Source organism: Siphateles boraxobius, unplaced genomic scaffold, assembly GCF_051911475.1.
Source record: "Siphateles boraxobius isolate OS27281-9 unplaced genomic scaffold, OSU_SipBor_1 20, whole genome shotgun sequence".
Lineage (NCBI taxonomy): Eukaryota > Metazoa > Chordata > Actinopteri > Cypriniformes > Leuciscidae > Siphateles > Siphateles boraxobius.
In genome coordinates, this window is record NW_027508811.1 from 7693423 (window position 1) to 7717635 (window position 24213).

The 24213-nt window shown below is 37.6% G+C and overlaps 1 protein-coding gene across 1 annotated transcript; it reads right to left on the reverse strand.

Annotated features, from left to right (window-relative positions):
• Nucleotides 1-531: 531 nt before the first annotated feature.
• thbs2a (thrombospondin 2a) lies at nucleotides 532-24156 on the reverse strand. The gene is made up of 22 exons (XM_077236553.1): nucleotides 23832-24156; nucleotides 22901-22972; nucleotides 21990-22543; nucleotides 21174-21258; nucleotides 18588-18784; nucleotides 16281-16421; nucleotides 16118-16211; nucleotides 14588-14758; nucleotides 10604-10780; nucleotides 10252-10425; nucleotides 7838-7965; nucleotides 7483-7635; nucleotides 5912-6130; nucleotides 5125-5232; nucleotides 4884-5043; nucleotides 4521-4639; nucleotides 4212-4446; nucleotides 2802-3029; nucleotides 2431-2702; nucleotides 2245-2342; nucleotides 2024-2163; nucleotides 532-1690 (listed from the first exon to the last, which is right to left on the reverse strand). Exons 2-22 carry the CDS (start codon nucleotides 22965-22967, stop codon nucleotides 1683-1685), a joined length of 3528 nt encoding a protein of 1175 aa, XP_077092668.1. The 5' UTR covers nucleotides 22968-22972; nucleotides 23832-24156; the 3' UTR covers nucleotides 532-1682.
• Nucleotides 24157-24213: the final 57 nt, after the last annotated feature.

Consider the following 24213-nt stretch of genomic DNA (forward strand, 5'->3'; position numbering starts at 1 on the left):
CAAGAGGATATTACAGATGTATTTTTAGAATAAAATGTGAAAATATATTTAGCTTGTGTTAGCCACACACCTTATTTCAGGCATGTAACCAAAAACCTTTGGAACTAGACAATGGAACTAGAAATGCTAAAATCCTTGTTTCTGGATTTTGGCCTACAAAAATATGTCATCTCTGCAAAACTATATTTTTTAGTACTTTTTAAAGCTCATCCAAAAATGAAAATCACATCATTGAACTATTGACTGACTGTACATGCTTTACCATGGCACCATGAAATCATATTACGATCTAAAAACAAATTTATGTGTGTTTTGGAGACAAGCGAATATAGGCCCGTGTTGCACCCTTCCAGGACTTTTGGGCCTCTTTGTGCATGAACAGTTAAAACAGTTGTTTAGTGAAGGACAGGAATGATGCAGGATTTATGGCAGCAGTGATGTCACATAAATTATCTGATAGACATCTTTAAAAACTATCATACATCCCATTACAGTATTTGGAATGATTCCAAAGCACCAGTCCAAACGGAAAACTGTGTAAACCTTTTATTAAAGAAAAAAAAAAAAAACCTGACAACTTTGAGAATAACAAGTTTACAAGGTTTTCTGGGGATGTGGCATAAAAATCGAAGAAGATTTTTTATGAAAATAAAATCATTTTAAAATCAAAAGAAAGACAAAACACGGATGAACATTAAGGCTCAAAAGGATCTGGACGATGAATGATAATTTCTGTTTCTCTGATAAAAATAAAACATTTGTCTAGTTATGTCTTGTGCACTCCATGACAGTTTCTTTGATAAACAGACAAAACATAAGAAACAAAAGAAAAAGTGGTTGATGACCAGCAAATTTGTGTTCAATGCAACAAATGCAGTGTGGCATCAAAGGACAAAACTGAAACGAAAAAATAGCACACTCATACTCACATTTGGAAAGCACTTTTATCAAGTAACGAATACAAAACTGCATAGGCATGGAGTTGCGTTATGGATGTCTAGAAGCTCAGCAAATTTATTTTTTTTAATCTTTATTTCTGCAATAATCAAATTTTGTCAGTGTAAACAAATAAATTAGTATTTACAATGTCTATGTTCTGAAAGCATTGCAAAAAAACAAAAAAAACACTAGACAACTTGATACTGAATTGCAAGAGTCATATAAATACTTTACACAAGTAATTATGATACAGTCTTAATATAAACATCTTCATCTCAAAGGTCTCTAAAACATTTATATGCTGATCAAACCCAAAGCCCCTGTTAGAATCGAGGGTTGTAGAAAAAGATGTCTCCATTACAACAACAAATCCAAAGAAGAACAATTCTGCACATTGTAACAATACAGAGGAACAAAAAAAATCTTGTGCAAGTAAAGCAGATGGTGATAAAGTTGGTGATTATTTTTCCTCAAGATTTTGTTACATTTTGTAAAAAAATTTAATAAAAAAATACCACAAACATAATGTCTGATTACCATTACCCAAACTTTGGCTAACAAAAACATCGCTATAAATGTGCTTGTAGTTTAAGTTCATTATTTCTCCTAAGGAGGAGGTTTGTGGTCTGTTTCCCTTCTCTGATGTAGTCCACCAAAGTCTTTGGTCTTCTGTGTTTTGTCAGAGAGTGTGAAAATGTGTTGTTGAGATTTAGTCTTTAAAGGAGGGTAATTTCTTCTCTTGTTCAGTTATCTGAAAAACAGAAAAAGAATGAAAAAAGTGGCTTTGTTTTTCTGCTTTGCTATTAATGAATCTGCTTTGCTAATATTTTAACAGATAACACGTGATGCAGACTCTGTTTTCCGAGCACTTTTACATAATCATAATAATAATATACATGCTACTGTATTTCAAACAGGTGGAGAAAATGAAGAGGCTAGAGTAGGAAGAACGGAGGAGGGTTTTAGATTTGACGGGCCACAAGTGTAGAAATGGTGATAGAGACAGTGGTTCGACACACATTACTAATACAACAGGGGTGTAATTTAAACCATTACCCATGTTTTGTTATGATAAACTACTCACCTCGACACTCGTACTTGAGATCAGAGAAGTAAACCAGTTCCTGGGAGAAAACGAACAGTCCTAATCTCCCTCCTGCAAATGTTTGATCATAAACCGGCCCTGAGTCTGACATGATCTGTTTCCCCTCATAAACCACCACTCTGGTGAAAAAGAACATAGATCTGTTAACTCTACATGCTTCATAAGATCACTGTGTCTGTTAAGTCCTTCCTGTTAATCACCTGATGAATCCTGTCTTGGGTCTGTGGATGAGATGCCACCTGTAGGCGGTATAATCCTTCCAGCCGATATTTTTAGGGTCGTGCCACAGTGTGCGGACCTGTCAGACCACACATTGCGATTAGTTTGAGCAAAGGTTACCATAAACGCTAACAGATCAGTCATATTTGAGGAGTAGTCAGCCTTGCCTGTCCAGGAGTGTCACCAGTGTGCCACAGGGCGTTGCGCAGGTGCTCGCCTGTGCCCGTTGTAGAGTTGACCACTTTCAGAGAAACCCCTGAGATGCCAAAGGCTTTTGAAGGTTTGTCTTCCCAGTACGTCTGAGTTATCTGCTTCCACATTACCACGTAGAATCGCCCGCTGGACTGATAGCCAAACACAAACCCAGCGTAATCGTCATCTCTGTCAGTGTTGACGTAGAAAGTGCCACTGAAATCCACAGAGTTGAACTCATCGAAACCTGAAGAGCAATTCAAAAGCTGAAGTCTCTCTCATTTCCTCAATGACATCAAGTTAAAATCATGACCAGATGGGCTACTCTGAAAGCTCACATACTCACCCACAGCAATACCAGGGTCGGAATTGGCAGTCTGAACCAACTCTTTGCCTTGATGTCTGACCACCCAGTTGGGATCAATTTGTGTCGTTCCTTTGGGGTCCAAATGCACCATCTGAAACTTCCTGAAGTCTGTGATGCTGATGGCGTCGTTCTCAGGGCACACATCCAAAAAGTCTGGAATGCTGTCATTGTCAAAATCATCTTTGCAGGCATCACCTCTACCATCCCCTGTGGAAGAAAGTTAAAATAGTTCATAATAAATGTCAGCAGATCTGTTAAATCTGCCATCCACACTTTTAAAGATTTTTAATAACCCCCCAAAAATTATAAATGAAACCAAAAATAATATACACAAATAATAATAATTCACATTTTAACGTAAATATTATACATTAAGTAAATTATAATAATAAAAACATTTATATAATAATAAATGTTTACTTCGTTTATTAATAATATAAATAATTATTCAATATAATTAAAAAAATTAATTAATATTTAAATTAATTAAAAATGTAATGAAATTAGAGCATGTGAGAATTATATTATTAATTACTTGGTTAATAATTATTACCGTTTTATATTTGAATAATTATTGTTCTTAATATTTACTATTTATATTTTTAAACAATTTGAATATTAATATAAATGATCTAGAAATTGATTATATTATATTATACCCACCCACACTAAATTGTGTGTAATAAAATTGTTAGGGGTTATAGAAATAATTTAACAAAGGGAAGATTTCATCTAGCACTCCAGCTCTCTTCTCCAAGCACAAAGCAATCTCAGCTGTCCTTTCATGTCATGTACATTAACATGTGACTGGCTTCAAATGTGAGATCTATTAAATCCAGACTTTAGCAAATCAAATATGAGGGAAAAGTCAAGTAGGCTTTTGCACAGATGCTAGCTCTTGCTGTGATGTCTGTTTTTATAGTAGTTGACTTTCTCTCCTTGGAACCATCTTGACTCTATCCAAGAAACTAAATATAATGAGGTGGGAGAAGTATGATAGCATCTGACAACTTCGACCTCCAACTGCAACCGGTTTCCATTTTCCCACCAACACAAAAATAAAAATCAGTTAGCCTTAACAAAACGCGTACAGTGGGGCAACTCACACGCACCCTTCAGTAACCACCTGCAAGTTATGAGAGTCTGACATCATTTTCCTTGACCGTCTACACTAAAGGAAATTTTCCAGTTGTAAATATATCTGAATCTCAACGAATGAAATAGAGAAAAATGTGGCCAAAAAAAAAAAAACCAGACAAATATGAATGGGATACAGATCACTGGTCTGTGTGTGTGTGTGTGTGTGTGGGGGAACTTTTCTTTTCACAGTCAGTAGAAATACAGAGAATCACTTCTAGATATTTTAATTTAAGCAATAAATTCATTCACCATCAGAGTCTATTTGATCTTTGTTGGGCACCAGTCTGCAGTTGTCCTTGTCATCAGGGATTCCGTCATTATCGTCATCAAAATCACAAGCATCTCCTTTCCCATCTTTGTCATGGTCGGCCTGGTTGGCGTTGGGAATGTAGGGACAATTATCCAGGCTGTTCTGGTGGCCGTCCTCATCAATGTCCTGATTGTTGTCGCACTCATCCCCAACTCGGTCATTATCTGAGTCAGACTGTTAAAACATACAAATTACTTCAAAACATACCTTCTATTTTTGGGTACGTGCGTTTACTACGCCTGTTGTACCTGGTCAGGGTTGTGCAGCAGAGGACAGTTATCACACTGGTCACCCACGCCATCCATGTCGGTGTCCTTCTGGTCATTGTTGTACACGTAGGGGCAGTTATCATGCTCATTCAGAACCTCTGATACACATGCAAACAACGGCATTACACTTAGTTCAATGGACAAAAATCGGGAAATCCAACAAATTTGCACCTGACTGTGGTGAGATATTTGCATTGTTTTTGGTTTATTATTTTATTTACATTAAAAACTGTGCTTGGGTTTACACCCAGTCTGAGTCTAATCATTATAGAAACCCAAGCTTGTCAAGTCTATAAACAAACCCTGAGTATTGTTGACGTAATTTGTGTGAATGTTTCTCACCATCTCCATCGATGTCTGCAGAGCAGGCATCTCCCTCGCCATTACCGTCAGTGTCGATCTGAGCGGGGTTGTGCTCATATGGGCAGTTATCACAGCGATCACCAACAAGATCTTTATCGTAGTCAAATTGCCTGGGATTGTACAGCAGAGGACAGTTGTCCTGGGGCACAGGAGAAACAAATACAAGCTTAGTTAAAAAAAGAAGAAGAATTTCAACAATATTATTAAGGAATTTGCTTACCCCCTCATCCATGATTCCATCATTATCATCGTCTTTGTCACAGGCGTCTCCTTGACCGTCTTTATCAAAGTCCTCTTGGCCTGAGTTTGGAAGGTTGGGACAATTGTCCTGCACAATGAAGGATGAAAAATATTATTTTTATTAGTTGGGAAAATTAACACTTTAAAAATTTAAAATTGAATGTGGACTGTTTAATGTTTTAAATGAACTAATGCAGAATCTGTTTTTTAAATTTTTTACAAGTAGATAGCTAGATCTACATTAATTTGGGGATTCACTGTATAAATATACACTACTGTTTAAAAGTTTGGGCTTAAGTCAAGTATGATTTTCTTTTTTAAGTAATCAATGCTTTTATTCAGCAATGCTACATAAAATTGATCAAAAGTGTAAATGCTGCTCTATTTATCAAAGAGTGCTGAAAATAAATGTATCATGGTCTCCACAAAAATATTAAGTAGCACAACTGTTTTTAACACTGATAATAAGAAATGTTTCTTGAGCACAAAATCAGCAAATTAGAATGATTTCTAAAGGATCATGTGACAGAAGACTGGCATAATAATGCTGAAAATTCAGCTTTGCCATTACAGACAAATTTAATTTTAAAATTGGAAATAGTTATTCTAATTATATTTCACAATATTACTGTTTTTACTGCATTTTTTAAACAAATAAATGCAGCATTGGTGAGCATTAGAGACTTCTTTCAAAAATGCAATTCATTTCAGAAACAAAAGTTATAACAAACTTTATCTTGTAACCACAGAAAAGACATCTCTATTACCTTTTTGCAGTGATAGGATTGGTTGGCTCCACACACCAGGTTCTGATTGGGCCAGCCATCAAGGTCAGAGTCCTCGCCGCAAATGAGACCGTCCCCAGCATAGCCGATTTTACACTCGCATTTAAACATTGGGTCACTAAAGTGGCCAAGGTAGATACACTCAGCGGATCTGTGGCAGTTGTGGGTTTTATCCTTGCAGGGGTTTTCTTGCTCACATACCTAACAAAATTAACAGACTTCAGCAACACTGAACAGCAGTCCAATTATGGTGAATAAAGAACTGGTTCATCGCTTGTGGGGGACAACTGGGATCGGGAATAGTGGTGTGAGGGCCTTTTTATTGATAATTTCCTTTTATTTTGTTTGTTTCAGCGGTGCACATAACAAGTTTATTTGAAAAAGCTATTGGATCGCAGCTATAAAATATGAGACAATTCCTTTCAGTCCTTTGTCAATTTACTACTCTTGGGCATTGGATCAAAGACAGACAAGTTGGAAGTTGGTGACAAACCTATTAGTTGTGGTTGTGGACGTTATGAAACTTTTGGGCAGGAAAGAAAATGACTCAGCTTTCAAAGAAATCTGCTAAATTTATTAATCCAAGAGGAATGGGAAAGTGAGAGCAAGATCCATATGGTTGGCCAGCATTATGGGCCCAAAGATTTTTTCATTTAGCTGACATGTTTTGTCCAAAATGTCTCAGAATACACTTTCTACTCTAAACGTTTGACACATTCAGCCTATTATCATGACTACCAACCTAAGGCTAGATTTAATAACAGCTTGCGCCAACGCAAACTCTCGTTAAAAACCGCTGTCAGGATTTACTTAAGACACGCAGTGAAAAATTAACGCTGAAAAGACGTGGACAGGGTTATTTTTGCAACTGACCTTATTGCATATTCAATTGTAGGAAATTTCCCTTTCAGTAGCAAAATTAATGGGAAGAGAGTATTTAAATGAATCACGCAATGTTAATTTATTGGTATTTGCACCATTATCATGCGCAGAACTTTCCACTCCCATCTGCGCTTTTTTGGAATTTCGCTTTACGGTAAATTTGCCCTGATTAGTACATCTGGCATTAAAGGGAAGTTTTATAAGAAATAGTTGATTCCAAAATAATAGCAAAGAAATTAATTAAATAATAACCTTGACAAAATAACATCCCAGACAGCAAAATAGTGTGGCCCAGATCCGGCCCACATCTGGTAAGCTTGGAATCCACATGTACCAGATGTGGCCCGGATCTGGGCCGACACTATGTTGATGTCTGGGATAAAATGTGCGTATACACTATGATCAGAATTTGTTCATCTAAAAATAAGTATGGACTATTTAACAGGAATAACTCAAGTTTGAACTTGCCAGATCGAGAAAGTGCTTTCCAGTTTTGTGTGTAATGTGCATCAGACGGTCAGCGAACGAACTGTGGGCGGCACATACTGTAAGCGTACTGTCACTGGCCGAGACTGGATTCAGCCAGGCTAATGAGTGTACAATGGGAAACTAACACATTTATATACTTGTGCAATAATTGATCCAATCTGTCCACAGACTGCATAACTGACCTGTTTATTTAGCTTGGCAGCCTCCACTCCCATTCCAAAGGGCTGATTGCCTTTGTATCGAGGAGGGCAAGGCAAACAGTGGAATCCTGGGTCTGTGTTAACACAGCGCTGGATTTCAACGAGTTTGAAGCACAGATCAGGGACCATGTCACACTATAGGACACAAAAAACAAACAGACATGTTTATAAAACATTTAAAATAAGTATTTTTCAAGAATCTTCACATTTATTAGTACTTGTTGAGTTACAACATTTTTGATTGGCTACGCGTTGAATTATGAGTAACAAAGTATAACAATTGCTTGTTACATAGCCCTGACATTACGCTTTTTCCCAGCTCTCTTTGCCTTTGTACCTCATTCACATCCTCACAGAATGTTCCATTGCCACGGAAACCGACAGGGCAGGGCCCGCATTCCCACGAGCCGCTAGGGAAACTGGTGCATTCGACACCCCCGAAACATGGGTTAGATAGACAACCATCTGAGGAAGAAGAGAATGCAGAGGGAGAGGCTTACAGTTTACTCATGAAATTGATATGCATTTCATAAATCTCAAGAGATGTTCTGCATGATGTCAGTCTAAAGCAGTGGTTCCCAAACCTGTCCTGGCGACCCACCAACACTGCACGTTTTCTCTGTCTCCCAAATCAAACACACCTGATTCAACTCATCAGCTCATAATCACATGGGTTAATGAGCTGATGAGTTGAATCAGGTGTGTTTGATTAGGGAGACAGAGAAAACGTGTTGGTGGGTCTCCAGGACAGGTTTGGGAACCACTGGTCTAAAGAGGTCCTTAAATAACAACTACCAGTATGATTAGTGAATGTACACTACTGTTCAAAAGTTTGCGCTGGTTCATTTTAGAGTATTAGTTTAAAAACAATAATATTGTAAAATATTATAACAATTTAATAATTTTAATTTTTTTATTTATTTTAGTATATTTTAAAATTTAATTTATTCCTGTGAATTTTCAGCATTATTACTCCCGTCTTTAGTGTCACATGATTCTTCAGAAATCATTCAATGCTGATTTGCTGCTCAAGAAACATTTCTTATTATTACCAATGTTGAAAACAGATGTGCTGCTTAATGATTTTGTCTAAAAAGTTATTCAGTTTTTTTAGGAATTTTTTGAAGAATAGAATTTTCAAAAGACCAGCATTTATTCAAATTGTTTCCCCATTTTTGTGTTATAGGACTATTGTTTTGAAGTGTATTTCCCCTTGGTCCTGTGTTTCACCTCCCGTGTTTGCTTTAGGATACCTATGCCCTACTCATTCCGAAGGGCAGAACATGACCACAAATTACTAAATTACTTCCTTGAAGTGACCTGTTACGGAAAGCAGACGCTGAAGATGGCAGGTGAACAGTGAGTTCATTGAACAAAAAAGGGGCAGTGATAAGGTGAGCAGTTAAGTGAGAGTTCAAAAGGTCTTGTTTTTTGAGGGAGACACAGAGGAATGGAAGACGCTGGAGACAGGGGGAATAGTCCACATGGCATTAACTAGACCGTGAGCTGTGGTGAAGTGTGTGCTTTAATAGTGGCAGTGATGAGGTCGATGATGAGGTACAGGTGTGAGTGATTGGGAAATGACATGCAGGTTGGAACCGAGGAGAGTGATGGGAAAAGTAGTGAAGAGGATGGTGACTAGGCTGATCTGACATGACATGTTCCCTTTGCTAACGGACTTGTGGAATGGTCCTTCGTGAAGGGATTCAGTTGTTCACTTTTGTTTGGAATGATCCTAAAAATGGTGTCCCCTTCCCGAAGTCCCCTTCAAGGGTGCAAAAACGCCAGTTGGAATTCAACGCTTGTTTCCTTAGCTCCCTTGTTTGTTCTCATATTTACCCTTTTTTGTTAATATGACGATTAATCACCTTTACCTGTCCCTTGTTAACCCTTGTTATCTTGTGAATAAATAGCCTTGGGCTGCATCCAAAACTGCATTATTCCCTACTATATAGTAGTACTTTAAATACCTGGATGATCTTCTTCTTCCGGCAAGATTTTGAAGCGTGCATACGATGGACACTTTAGGCTACTATCCCATGAGGCCATGAGATAGGATTTATGAATGGAGGTGAAGCAACATAACTGACACTGGTAGATCACGTGATAATGAAAACATAGCGGATGTTGTACATTCGGATTACATTCATGCTATAATAGAACATACTTTTTTAGCGTTCGTGAAGTACTTACTCAAAATAAGTACCTACTCAAGAGAGTATGCGATTTCGGACGCAGCCTTTTTGTTTCCTTGTTCCTTTGTCATTGTTTGCTGTTACATGTAGATGGTCTGTGTTATTTTGTTCCTCATGTTCCCTAGCACTTTGTGTTCCTTAGCTCTTAGTTCTTTGTTTATATTTTGTTTGTTTGCAATATTAAACAAAATATTGTTTGCATTCATCCGCTCTACAACTGCCATCTCTTTTGTTCCTGCCAGCGTTATAATAAATGCCTTTACTGTCACTTTTGATAGTTAATACATCCTTGCTGAATCCTTACCTTTATGCTTTATTGTATTTATTGTGATATATAGCCAACATAAAAATAGACATCTAAATAAACAACAGAGAGTTTTGGCAGCTGCTAGTTTGGCAGCTGCTAATTTGACCACCAAACTGAGCTGAGGCAGAAGGTTTAATAGTGGCTCAGAGATGGGAACAAGAGGGGGTCCAAGGTTTGGCCCCGCAGATACACAACTGAAGAGAGTCAAGAAGTGAGAATATGTGAAAAGAAAGTGCAAAGGTAACATACCCACAGGGCAGTCCTGTTTGTTGCAGGAATCAGTGTCCTTAGACTCTCCTGGGCATTTCTTGCCACCGTACTGCGGACGAGGGCTATTACACACGCGTGTTCGTGTCCTTGTTCCTCCTCCACAGGTGGCGGAGCAGATCGCCCAAGGAGACCACGGGCCCCAGGCTCCATCCACTACGGGAAGTACAGTGAAAATAACAGTATTAAGCTGAGTTTACTGAGACAAATTACTGTATGTAAATTGTTTTATTCTAAGATCACTCAATGAAAATAGGTCTAATATTGCCTCAGTCTCATTTCACAACACTAAGTCTAGCATATAAAAGAGAAACGCATGACTCCCAGCACTCACTCGGACAGGGCTTGGCTTCACACTTTTGCGTCTCTCTCCCGCTGCCCTCACAGTCCTTTCCTCCCAGTTGAGGGACGGGGGCGTTGCAATGGCGAATTCGTGTGATCTGTCCCTCTCCACATGTCACAGAGCATGATGACCAAGGGGACCACAAACTCCAACCACCGTCTTGTCGGACTGTAACAACAGTCAGAAAACTGGCATGATTACCAAAGTCATATACAATAGCATATATATTTTCTTGTGGAAGATCCTACTTTTAAGTGTGTAATTACGAAATGAGTGTTCAAGTGATGATTTTGGCCTAATAGATATACATGATGCTCAATCTTACACATTACCATTCAAAAGTTTGGAGTCAGCAAGACTTTTTTGAAGTCATTCATACATTACTTCAGCAAGGACGTGATAAATTTATCAAAATAAATTGGAAATACATTTATATTGTCACAAAAGATTTCCATTTCAAATGCTCCTCTTTTTAACTTTCTATTCATCAAAAAGTCATGGTTTCCGAAAAAATATTAAGCAGCACAACTGTTTGCAACATTCATAATACGTAATAATAAGTTTCTTGAAGGATCATGTGACACTGAAGACTGGAATAATGATGCTGAAAATCAGATTTTCCATCACAGGAATACATTACTTTTTAATGTATATTAAAATAGAAAACACTTATTTGAAATTGTAATAATATTTCAATATATTATTATTATTATTTTTTTTACAAATAAATACAGCTTTGGTGAGCATAAGAGATTTTCAATTTTTTATATTTAAAAACCTAAAGACCCCAAACTTTTGAACAGTGGTGTATTTCTCTCTTCTTTCTTACACTTTATTGGCAAATTTATGTCATTTTTATGCCTAATAATTAAAGAATATTCATTAGATATACATACATAATGCTTTGCTTCAGTAGTTTATTACAATAAATGTTTTCTGGCAAGATGTATCGCTATGAACAGCACAGTAAACATTCACAAGTGAAACTTAACAATGACAAATACAAATCAGCAAACGGAAAGTTGGGACTAAAACAAAATTGCAGAGGCATTCATGTGCACTCATCTCATTCAGACATGACCTGAATGCAGTGTTAAAGCAGCAAACAAACCCACACAAACAATGACATCTTTCATTTACATTAGTAAGTACAGAGGCATGAGGTCCAGGAATGACACAGGGTGGGACAGCCAAAAACTTGATGAAGCGATGACCACCTGGCCCATAATTCTGGACCCGCCACCCCATCGTCTCTTTTGGATTCAGTATGGGAGAGACCCAATGGTGTATTCAGGCCAGGGGTGACGCAATGAGCATTAAAGGGATAGTTCACCCAAAAATGAAAATTTTGTTAACAATTACTCACCCTCATGTTGCTCCAATCAGTTTCTTTCTTCTGTTGAACACAAAAGAATATATTTTTAAGAATGTTGGTAATCAAACAGTTGATGGACACATTGACTTCCATATTAGGAAAAAAAAATACAATGTAAGTATTTGGACCATCAACCGTCTGCTTACCAACATTTTTCAAGATATCTTCTTTTGTGTTCAACAGAAGAAAGAAACTCACACAGGTTTGAAACAAGATGAGGATATGTGATGGCAAAATTTTCCTTTTTGGGTGAACTATCCATCTGAGTGCACCTCCTCACACACTGTCAGCTGAATTCTGTTGCCACGACCACAAGGGTCTGAGTACACAGGCCCACATTATGAGTAGAGAGACTGGAAAAAAATTTATATAAATCTAAAAAGCTCAATGTATTAATGTACAGATATTGTTTTGCGGTAATTGTAACAAAGGCCAGTTTGTCCATTGCTGTCCAAGATACCAGCTGGTAACATTTGTCAGTTATAAAAAACATTTGAGTCAGCCATAAGCCAGAGTTAGCACTGGTACACCACAAAGAGCCATATGCCGCTCATTAAAACCTCACTGAGCATAAGTGATGACTACCAGCTCATTCCCTTGCTGATGGAAAGGAGTTTGTCTATTAGCCCACGCTCCATAAATATTTACAACATATGATGAAAGAAAACACCCATGTTGTTACAAAACCTTCCGCCTGCCACAAAATCAGGTCAATAATATCATGTTGGATTCTTCAAAGGAATTGACTGGCTTGAAATCACAGGCTCAGTATATGGGTAATGAATATTAATTAGGTGATGTAACATTCCATCAGTAGCAATAACCGATTTGATGAAATGTAGGTAAGTGGGTGCCAGGTAGTAGATTACTGCTTAAGTGTGTGTTCAGCCTAATGCCAATTCAAACGCTTGGCAAGGGGCTTCTGTAGTTATCATATTACTTCAGCCCTGCATTAAAAATCAATGATATTTGATTGATATGGCCTACTTCAAATGATTACTTGCGCCCAAAATAAAAAAATCTCTTATTATTTTCTAATGCTGTTACAAACTCATTTGAATTTATTTCTTCTGAAGAACATAAAATGAGAAACTCTGACAAATTGCACTGGTTGCTGCTCTTTTTCTTGACATTACAATAAGTGATGACTGCAGCTTTTAGCCTTCATAAAGGACACAAAAGCACCATAAAAGAATCATAAATGTGATCTATATGATTTCTGCACTATTGAAAGTGTTCTGAAGTCCTCACACAAAGTAATTGGATGGTTTCAGAAAACTTCCAATATAATTGACAAATTGTATAAACTGCTTTTGTGACCAACATGGGCTCATTACGTGCATGTACCTAATTTTTTTTTTTTTGCCAGACTCCAAAAACATATCTATACATAAAATTTACTGCAGTTTCCAGCTAAAATCAACATTAGTAAAACTTTTGTTCACACTTTAGATTAGGGTCCAATTCTCATTAACCAACTTTTGCCTCAATAAACTCCTAATTACTGCTTATTAATAGTAAGGAAGTTGTTAAGTATTGTGTAGGATTAAGGGATGTAGAATATGGTCAGAATAAGGCGTTAATATGTGCTTTATAACTAAGTACTAATAAACAGCCACTATCCTAGTAATATGCATGCTAATATGCAACTAATAGTGAGAATTGGACCCTAAACTAAAGTGTTACCCAACTTTTATTACTTTTTACACAAATTATAATTAGAGTGACAGATTATCAAATGAATAAAGACTTATTTTCACATGGTTATGTCCTAGAATTTTATTTCAATTCCAAACTGCCACGATAACAAACATAATAAAACGTTGCACGATTCGAATTAATCCGTTTCGGATAAAACTAAATACGATTTTTGTGGCACTCACTGGACATTTCAATTTTAAAGTGTCACGAAACGTGCAGGAACTCCACTTTTACATCTTTCCAATGATCCTGGGTTGTTTGTTACACTTTTATTGTGTATATATGCTTTTTTAAGCTTAAAAGCATCAGACCTCATTTATCGTTATTGCATTAAAAGAGCAACGAGTAATTTCTCAATTTGTCTTCATTGGAAGAAAAAGTCATACAAGTACGGAATGACATGAGTAAATCATTGAATTTTCATTTTTGGACGAACTATTCCTTTGAAAGCTCAAAATTATTTTTAAACAACAAAAACAACAGCCAAAATAAGTATTTTTCCCCCATAAAGATTTAGAGATTCTGGCGAAAAGTAAACCGTGAACCAGCGAATCTTTTTCTTCCATTTTCATTATTTTTAACAGCTATTTAGATATGACAGCTGCATTTATTATCACGCTAGACTCTGAAGCACTGATACACCTGAAACAAATCAGTGAGAGAACAAACTGTGCACTTGCAGTTGTAAGGTGACGGACCAAATTTCTTAAGGCCACAAACAAGAGGAATCAATCCAATCCCACTTAAACCGCTGTTATGTGGTTTTCGTCCAAGATTTTAGACTTTTTGGACAAAACAGGCAAGAAAATGGTGTCCAAAATGCCTCTATATGACCAAAGAACAGGTTTTCAGAGAAAGAGTGCAGTTAATAACGGTCAAACAAAGACTGGCTGTCTCACCACGACTGTCGCATTTTCCCAAGCTGCATCTGCGTGTTTGGATGGAGGGGCCGCTGCAGGGGTTACTTGTGGCATCACATGACCTGCCTCTTTGCTGGGTGCCAGTTCCACATGTGACGGTACACTCCGTCCATTCAGACCAAGGCGACCAGCCATCCTCGCTGTCTTTAGCTATACACACATGAACACACAAGCACATTTAGCAATGGTAACTTCAGGCACAATTCACCCCGTTCTAACCCCACCACACCCATCATGGTGCTCCTTGTTGTTAATATATTTACACAGCAAAGGCAAAATTGTTCTTCAGCTCTGATGTTTTGGAGCTTAAGTTAAACATGACATCATCTTTCTCAACCCACTTCAGACCATGGGAACATACAGTAATGCTTGTTACTCATGGATAATAAAAAATGTGTGGTTGGCACTTTTAAAACAATAAAAGTTCTATATCATTTAAGAAAAGAAAAAGTCTGCCTGTTTATAAACTTCTGTTCAAAAGTATAGGGTTGGTAAAATTCTCCAAAAAACATTTCTGAAAGAAGTCCCTTATGCTCACCGAGGCTGCGTTTAAGATACAGTAAAAACAGTAATATTGATAAGTAATATATACATATATTTTAAAATAACTTTTCTATTTTAATATATATTAAAATGTAATTTAATGCTTGTGATGGCAAAGCTGAATTTTCGGCCATTACTCAAGTCTTCAGTGTCGCATGAAATTATTCTAATATGCTGATTAGCTGCTCATTTATTATTATTATTTATTATTTTTGAGCACCCAGCAACAAGGCTAGCTTCATTGCGAGAACAAATTGAACAACAAAAATGATTCACTTACCAAAAAGTTCATTCAGGTGAACATTTCAATTCATAAATACATTCAGGTGATACATTTTTAAAATGCATCAGTAAAACGTTTATCTGAATAAAAACATTGTCTATTTACATTAAAAAAGCTCAGTAAAATATGTTTAACAGTAATTGGAGTTTAAAAAGGAGATTAGCTGCACAAGAAACAATTCATATTATTATTAGTTAAAAATGATTGCGCAGCAGCATTTATTTAAAATAGAAATCTTTTATAACATTATAAATGTCTTTAATGTCACTTTGGATCAATTGAATGCATCCTTGCTGAATAAAAGTATAATTTACTTTTAAAAAAATCTTACTTTCCCCATTTTTGAACAGTCGTGTATGTGCGCATGTACTGTAAGTGCCAGTTGACATGACAAACTTTGTATCCTACTTTATTTTTAAGGACAATCCATTGGTATAAAACTAGCATGAGTTATTTTAAAACACCCAAACTATTTCAGGTTACCATGAGAAACATGACAAGCTGGCTTTAAATGTAATATTCAGGCATTTGAATACAATAAACACAAAAGATATAAGTGAATAACATAATTTGATTCTCAATTATGTCTCTAAATTGAATGCGAGACCCCTTGCATCCAGTGTAGACATGTTGGGAAACTGAAAGCATGACAATTGTGAAAATCAGCAATGTACGTTACTCACGCAGACACACAGGACAGCATTCGCCATCTAGGAAAGTGGGGCTGGCACAGGCTACTGGAGGACATGTGATTTGATGGCACACAATCTTTGATTCCTGCAAGATAAAGCCATAAGACAGAGTACTCAGAACAAAAGCAGAATGGCATTAGCTCTTTTTTCTTACCTGACAGGTACACTTGGTGCAGCTGTCCACAACCCAGTCCTCCTTATCCTCAAAGAGACGGCCGTCTTGCCAGCACATGCGCTTGTCTTTGATGTTCTTCATATTCCCCAGCACCTCCTTCATCACACTGTTCTCCTCAGTCTAACCGACAGATGCACAGCAAGACAGATGCACAAACGGTCAAGAGATGGCAATACTTCTGCCAACGTCTTCCACATGTATATAAATAGAGGTGATTCAAACTACAATGAAATGAGCACACTTCTGTATAGCAAGGGAATTATGCCTTTGAGAAAAGGATGCTCTGCCTCAGCCAATCTTAGATGGATTTCTCATTGTGACCTCTTGACTTGGGAAATCTTTGCTTTTCCTGCTGTCAGATCTGTAATGTTAACCTGTGGGTAATGATGACGAACTTAAAAGATTTCCAAGTACACTACCGTTCAAAGGTTTGGGGTAATATTGTGAAATATTATAACATGAAAATACCTGTTTTCTTTTTAAATATATTTTAAAATATAATTTATTCCTGTCATGTGAATTTTTAAGCATCATTACTCTAGTCTTCAGTTACATGATCCTTCAGAAATCATTCTTATATGCTGATTTGGTGCTCAAGAAACATTTCTTATTATTATAAATGTTAACATAGTTGTGATGCTTAATATTTTTGTGGAAACATGATTTTTCCCCCCAGAATTTGTTGATGAATAGAAAGAACAGCATTTATTTGAAATAAAAATCTTGTAACATTATAAATGTCTTTACTTTCCAGCAGGCACCTAAAGACCTTTAAATCCCTACAGGGCCCCAACTGACATTTCTGGTTAAACACACTGCTGAGGGAAAATTGTCCTCAAGTGATTTGCATTTAAATTACTTGTCTTAAAATTATGATTTGCTTTTAATGTTGACATTTGTAACATCAATCTAGGTTCTGTAATGTTTGAATGCAAAAAAAATCTCTTTTCAGACTTTCGTGTTATTTTGTTAGTTGTTTCAATTTTCTGTTTTTCTTTTTCTTGCTTTTTTAAGAAAAGAATGAAATGAAAAAAGAACACCCAAACCAGATTGTTGTAGTTCTGAGAGCTGCAGTATTAGCAAATCATGATTTTGTGGCCACGACTAAAGAGTTGAGAAAGAGGAAAGAGACAGAACAAGAGGTTGAGGGAGGGGAAAGAACAACAAGAAAAATGTAAGGGAAGGAAAGGTTATTAACTTCTGCAGCACATTAAGAACATAAAATAACACACACACACACACACACACACACACATACACACACAAAACAAACCACAATGTGTGCTCATGAATTAATTTGTGCATGTGTGAGTAAGAAAAAAAAAGCATAGGTAGTAGCCATGAGTTTTAGGCTGTGAAACAGAACACCACATGGTCTGGAAGAGCCTCTGGGACCCGCAGCATCCAACGGCAGGATTTCCCAGAGATTATGCCCAGACTCCCTCATCGCTGGGAAGCTCCCAGTGGAGGATAAAGGGGCTGTTTAAACACTGCCAGACACGACTCGGTTCCTATTCACACTTCCTATCTCCCTCTAAAACAAACCATAAAACCCCAGCCCACATCTTCACGTTTTCCACTGCCTCTTCAGTCCTGTTTTCCTTTAATGGTTCTGTTTAGACTACAAGAATTTTTGCTTGCATGGCCAGATATTTAATCTGTAATAAAATTCTCCAAATCAGAGGTGGCCACCAACCTGAACAATGGAGCTTTATGAAATAAAGTTTAAATTTCAGATCAACCAAAGAGACATCATTTATTCTCCCTCTTTTCGTTCCATGTTCGTTTGACTTTTTCCCCCCGTGGAACACAAAAGGAGAAATTTGATGGCCACTCTTTTCCATGCAATGACAACGAATGAGAACTGAGAGGCTTTCAAGGTGTTTTTCTCACATAAAACCATTGTATGCCTTCAGAAGACCTGGTGTATAGTGTACAAGTCGTATGGACTGCTTTTATGAGACTTTTATGGTGCTGTTGTGACCTTCTCGAGGCTTGAAATCCTCAGTCCCTATTCATTGCAATTGCATGGGAAAACAGTTTTTATTTTGTGTTCTTTTTCAGGTTGAATGAACTAATCTTTCAAACAAAACACAGGTTTCACAGACAAGGCTTAAGTTTAGTCCCAGACTAAAATGCATGTTTAAGCTGTTTTAACTAAAAAGCAACTTCTTAAAATATGTCAGAGACATTGTTTGGTCTCAAGAAGCACTCTCTCACAAGGCCTAATCCTGGCTTAATCTAAACCCTGTCTGTAAAACCAGACATTAAGGAAAACAACTTTACCACTTTCTGCAAGCCATCGATGAGATTGCCCACAATGATACGAAGACCTTTCAGTTCATGCACCATGTTGCTGAGCTCCTCACAGGAACGCTCGCACACATCCGATGCAAGTTTCTCCTTCTGCCCAATGAAGTTGGTGGAGATAGCCGTGCTGACAGACACAGTCTCTATACTCTCATTTACCACGTTAACTTCCTCTGAAAGGGATAAGAATGCAGTGGATCAGTGTTAAAGGACGTTACTTGAGAGTACCCATTAGACAACTTCATAATGTGATTAAAAAATTGACCCTAAAGATAAAGAGCAAGCAAAAAGACTTCACTTTTGAAATGGTACATGTGATACAAAGTGGCCTCATGAATACAATCAGAATACAGCAGCTATATTTGAAATTGTATAGGGGTGCATGGTCTATAAAACATAAAACCGATTTGTAGGATATTCCACAGCCCACAGATTTCAGATATATCATTCTCTCACTATATTTCTGACATAACTATAATAAATGTGCGGAAGCTACCCCAGAAGTAACATTTAAAGAAAGATAGTGATTTTTCAAAGCACATCTTGGAAAAGGAGGAAGGTGGTGTGGTTGGGGGATACGCAACAGCAGAGGAATGCTGTCCATAATGCCAAAATTCCCATTAGATATCTGCAGCCATATTGGGGTCATTTGCGTAAATTTTCTCCAGATTAATGGCGAACAGAAGACACTAAATCAGGGAGCCATGTTGATACCTCCAGAGGTTCCTTTGAGACCCATGCAGGGTTAGCAGCTTTTTAGAGACTGTTGAACTCGTTCAAATCTCTTTGGGGTTTCAGTCAAAGCTGAGAAAATAAGTGTGTGTGTGTTTATATGTTTCAGCGAATTTCTAGGCAGGCTTTTGTGCGCTTCAGTTTAGCTTTTATTTAGCAATACGTGGCACTCCTAAACTGGGGCACTAGAGAGTTTAGAGGGACCTCTGTACTGGCATCCTAACGTTCAGCAGTTGGCATGCATTTGTCCTGGCAATGGAAATGGAAGCCTTTTTGACTGCCATATACTATGCATACTTATTCAGTTATAATTAAAAGGAACTGAGGCAGCAGTGAAGGAGAAATGCTCACACCCGCATATCTCACACAAGGCGTAGTTTTGTCATGGTTTCAAACTATTTATTTCAGCACAAAAGTCAGCCAGGTCAAGGGATGAGTTTATTTACTGGTTAAATAGACTATCTCAGTTTTCTTCTCTACGATAAACTTGAAACAGTGGAATCTGATGCAGAACATTCCAGATTGGTTTGTTGTTTAAAGGCTCTGACACACCAAGCCAACGGACGGCCGTCGACCAACGCAGGGCCGTTGTTGATCCAGTTTTTGCAGTGTGTTCCGCACCGTTAGCACTTGTCGGACCCCTTCTGGGTTTTTATTACCGATTAAGCATTTTGAAGCATGTTGCCGCCACCGAAGAGAGAGAGAGAACTCTGATCGAATAACTCAGTTTGTATATCTGCAGTCCTAGTTTCAGTTTCCCTTTTTTAATGATGGATGTAGACTATTGATACCTGCTGATAAAGGCAGTTATTTCTTTACACGCACGGGCAGACCACAGATGATAGTTGACAGTCGTCTGTAGTCTTTGTCATGTGTCCAAGCGTAGCCTTTTGGCTCAGACGCAGCCGACGCAAGGTGACAACACAGTCAGCTTCCGTCGCCACTAGTTCTTTTATGTCGGTTTGGTGTCTCATGACCTTAACACATTCTTATGCTTCTAACACTATCACAAGTCATTTTTTGTAAATTTGACAAAAGCTCATTCAGGTTAGCCAGTAAGATAACATTATTGTGGTGATAAATCTGCAGAAATTGCCGCAGAAATGTAGAATACCAAATGTTTCCGAGGCAGTTTGCCAGGCATAAAAATGGATGTAAACCATAATAAAGTAAGACTATCACTGGCAATGATGCACTGGACTACTGGTGACTGTTTCATAAACTGGCCTGAAACTCTCTGGGCCAGCGGGCCATTCTTACTGTTGGACCCTGCCAACCAAAGCTTTTCGGAACAGTCAGTCAAACCAGCCAGTTTGTGATCTGACCATGTACTTCCATTTTTCCACCTTCTCTTAATGTATGAACTCCCTGCCAATGTATATTAATCAATGTATATTAATCCTCTTTATGGCATGTGCAAACTGGTTGACCCTTATACCACCACACTAACATGAGCGTTTCCCGTAAACATGATGTAATACGGTCAGAAATTTCCACAGCTCTGATCTGCAGATTTCGTGACCCACTTAGGTTAAAGCCAGAAGAGCTTAAAATGAAAACTGAATCCAACGGAAAACATACCAACCCTCTAAAAACAAATTTGATCATGAACTGCACAGAATAAAGCCATATAGAGCTCCTGCAACCTTTTAGAAGTCCATGCATTATGAGTGCCTAATCTGACACCAACAAATCAATTCAAAATAAGCCAGAGATCATGAAAGCAAACAATTAAGGTGACATTTCGGGAATTACTGCAAGAACTTTCTGTGGTTTTCCCATGCTGACCTTTATAGTTTTCATGTTTAAGAGATATAAATGAATTCTTACCAGGTTTAGCAATCTCACAACCTTTGTTTATCAAGATGTTCTCTATCGGGGTGTCAAAAAGGAACTTCACATTCTGTAGCAAACCCTGTGGAATGACAGAGATTATAATAAGTCCATTATAATGTTAAAATTAGGAGATTTATGGTTATTTTCTGCAATCATATTCAAATCCCCACAGCAGTGGTGAATTTGTTGCATATCTAGGCAAAAGTTTTTTTTATATATATATATTATTTCTCCATTTGGTTTAAAAAACATTTTCACTTTCAGACACTCAAAAAAGGATTTTCCTTCCCTATTTGGGGTTTATTATACACTTAATATTCAGTAATATTATCAATTTGACTGCACAAACACTATTGGATGTGAACAAAACTTAAAGTTTTCTGCATTGCTGCTTTATAGCTGATTCATAAATGACAAATTTTGAAACATCGACATGGTAATTGAACACTGTCTTCTGTAGAGCTGCTTATAACCGAATTAAACAAATTTTATAAATATTGAACTTTTCAGTTATTGAACTAAACTGAATCAACACTGAGATGACTTCAGCTGAATGATGTTACATTCATCTTTTTTTAAAGTTGCTCTGCAGGAGAATATGAATTTGTCCCATGTTTGCTAAAGTTTTCAAACATTGATTTTTATTTTCCTACTAATGTGAAACTGCTTTGTAACAATCTGTATTGTATAAAGCACTATAAAAAATAGCTGACTTGACTATCTCACAGCACAGGGAATCATTACGCAGGAATAGCATAACAAGCATGGAATGAAGTACAGATGATGTTCATGGAGAAGAACTGGTCTTACCCTGAAGTGGTTTTCCCTGATAGATCCCTTAGCCACAAACATCTGACTGCTCTCCGGCCGCAGGCGCTCATAGAAAGGCTCGTCCAGGATCACGCTGTCGATGAGGCTACAGCCTACGTACAGATGAGCATTCTCTCCGTGAATGTACAGCGTGATGTTCTTCCACTGCGAATCCGACAAGTCCACATCCTCAAAGGACACCACATTTTGAGATCCCTCGACCATGTAGACCAGATCAAGCGTGTTGGCGCGTCCATTGGACACAATCTCAAACTGACGGCTCCCACTGGGACCCTCCAGACCAATCAGAGTGCCCCTTGAGCTCTTGTCCTGTCGCATGGTGGCCACAAACACAAAACCCTCATTGTTCTGGACCTGCTTTAGGATCTGATGGAGGGCCAGGGTGCTCACAGCAGGGATGTGGTCAAAGCGGATGAAGCGGTATGCCGGCGAGTCCCACTCGTGGCCCTTGAAGAGCTTGGCACCAATCGTCTTTCTGCTGATGCTGCTGATTTTGAAAAGGTCGAAGATGGATTCATCTTCCACATGGCCATCTTTGAGAGTCGACATAAGCATTTCAGCAAGGTGCGGATGATTATGTGAAAATACACAATACGTTTTATGTGATGATTATGTAAGCCCATTAAAGATTTTCAGGAAAACATTACATCATCTCAGGTCAAAATCATTCAAAAGCTGTTTTGCATTGAATACCACATAGAGACTCTGTTAGTAAATTAAACACATATGTGCTTGGAGGCACAAAGAATAATGGGCAAATTGTGTAATATGGAAATCTCAAATTCAGAATTAGATATAAAGAAAAGTGGGTAAATGTCAATGGCAACAGAAAAACTGGGTATCCCTAAATATTTAGAAACAATTTAGGAACAGGTGCATCATGTATTTACCTTGAGGTAGTGCTCTGATGCATAGTAACAGCAAGGGCAGAAAGCAGAGATTTCTCCTGAGTATCATAACTCCTTCAAAATACACACATACATATATACAAACATAAAATATCAATAACCCATTTATTAACAAATACTCATTAGATAGCCCAATGAAACAATCCACGTTTCAGTTGGGCTACAGGACATAATTGAAAAATCGCAAATAAATAAATAATGCACATTTTGTATTGTTATCAGGCAGTTGTGTTGAAAAAGGAATAATAGTACAAATATATTATTTAATGAAACACTACTTCAACAAACGGACTCTGGGTTTTTACTACTGTATTTTTGCACATTGCTGGGTTTTATATGCATGTAAGACAATATTAGAAAGAGATTAATATTAGACCCTTATCCATTTTATGTATATCAATTATGACATTTTAAGGAGAACTGACACAGATATCATCTTCCAGAGGGACAAACTGTAAGCTAATAAAACAGCTGTGGTCATGTGACTATTTAAACCAGCCAATTAAAAGTTCACATAAAATCAAGACAGTCTGAACGTTCATTTATAGTCGACAACTCATGTAAAATACATCAACAGCACTAGTAGAGCTGTCAAAGTCAAAAGTAAATGGACACACCAATGGGGACTAAATTACTTTTCAAGCTATTAAGACATTAAACATATATTACGCATCCTCATTATCAGAATGACACCCCAAACACTTTTGCTGATTGCAGTAGTAACAGGTCTTTAAAAGCGTTTAACTTCAGGAGGCTTACTAAATGAAGACATCGGTAACAACTGTGACAATCTGTCAAACGTAGTTTTGGAGGAAAGAATGTGTAATTATTATTCTCATTTAATAAAATTAGTCAAGTCTAGGAAGACAATTTATATAAATAGGCTATGAATGCCCCAAAACAAAAAACTCACCTGTTATGATGTGCAATCCAACTGAAACAGCACAAGTTTATTAGTCCTCTAAATCTTCAAGATAAATATAAGATACGCAAGGACTAAAATCCACAGTGTCTATAACATCCACACGGCTCCGAGTTTCAGTTCAATGGCCTGAGAACAACTGGACTGAAGCCCCTTTATACGGTTCAGTCCGAACCATGTCAGTCAGGTTCGGATATAAAGGTGGACCTGCTGAGGGGGCTGAATTATAAGTTCCCCATCATATAATGTCATGCCAGTAGCCTACCAATGCAGTGAAACCTCCTGTCCTCCCCTGCAGTGACGTCTCCGCGTCCATATCCCGAGCCAGAGTCTGAGCCTGAGAGGAGGAGGAGGAGGAGGAGGAACAGAGATG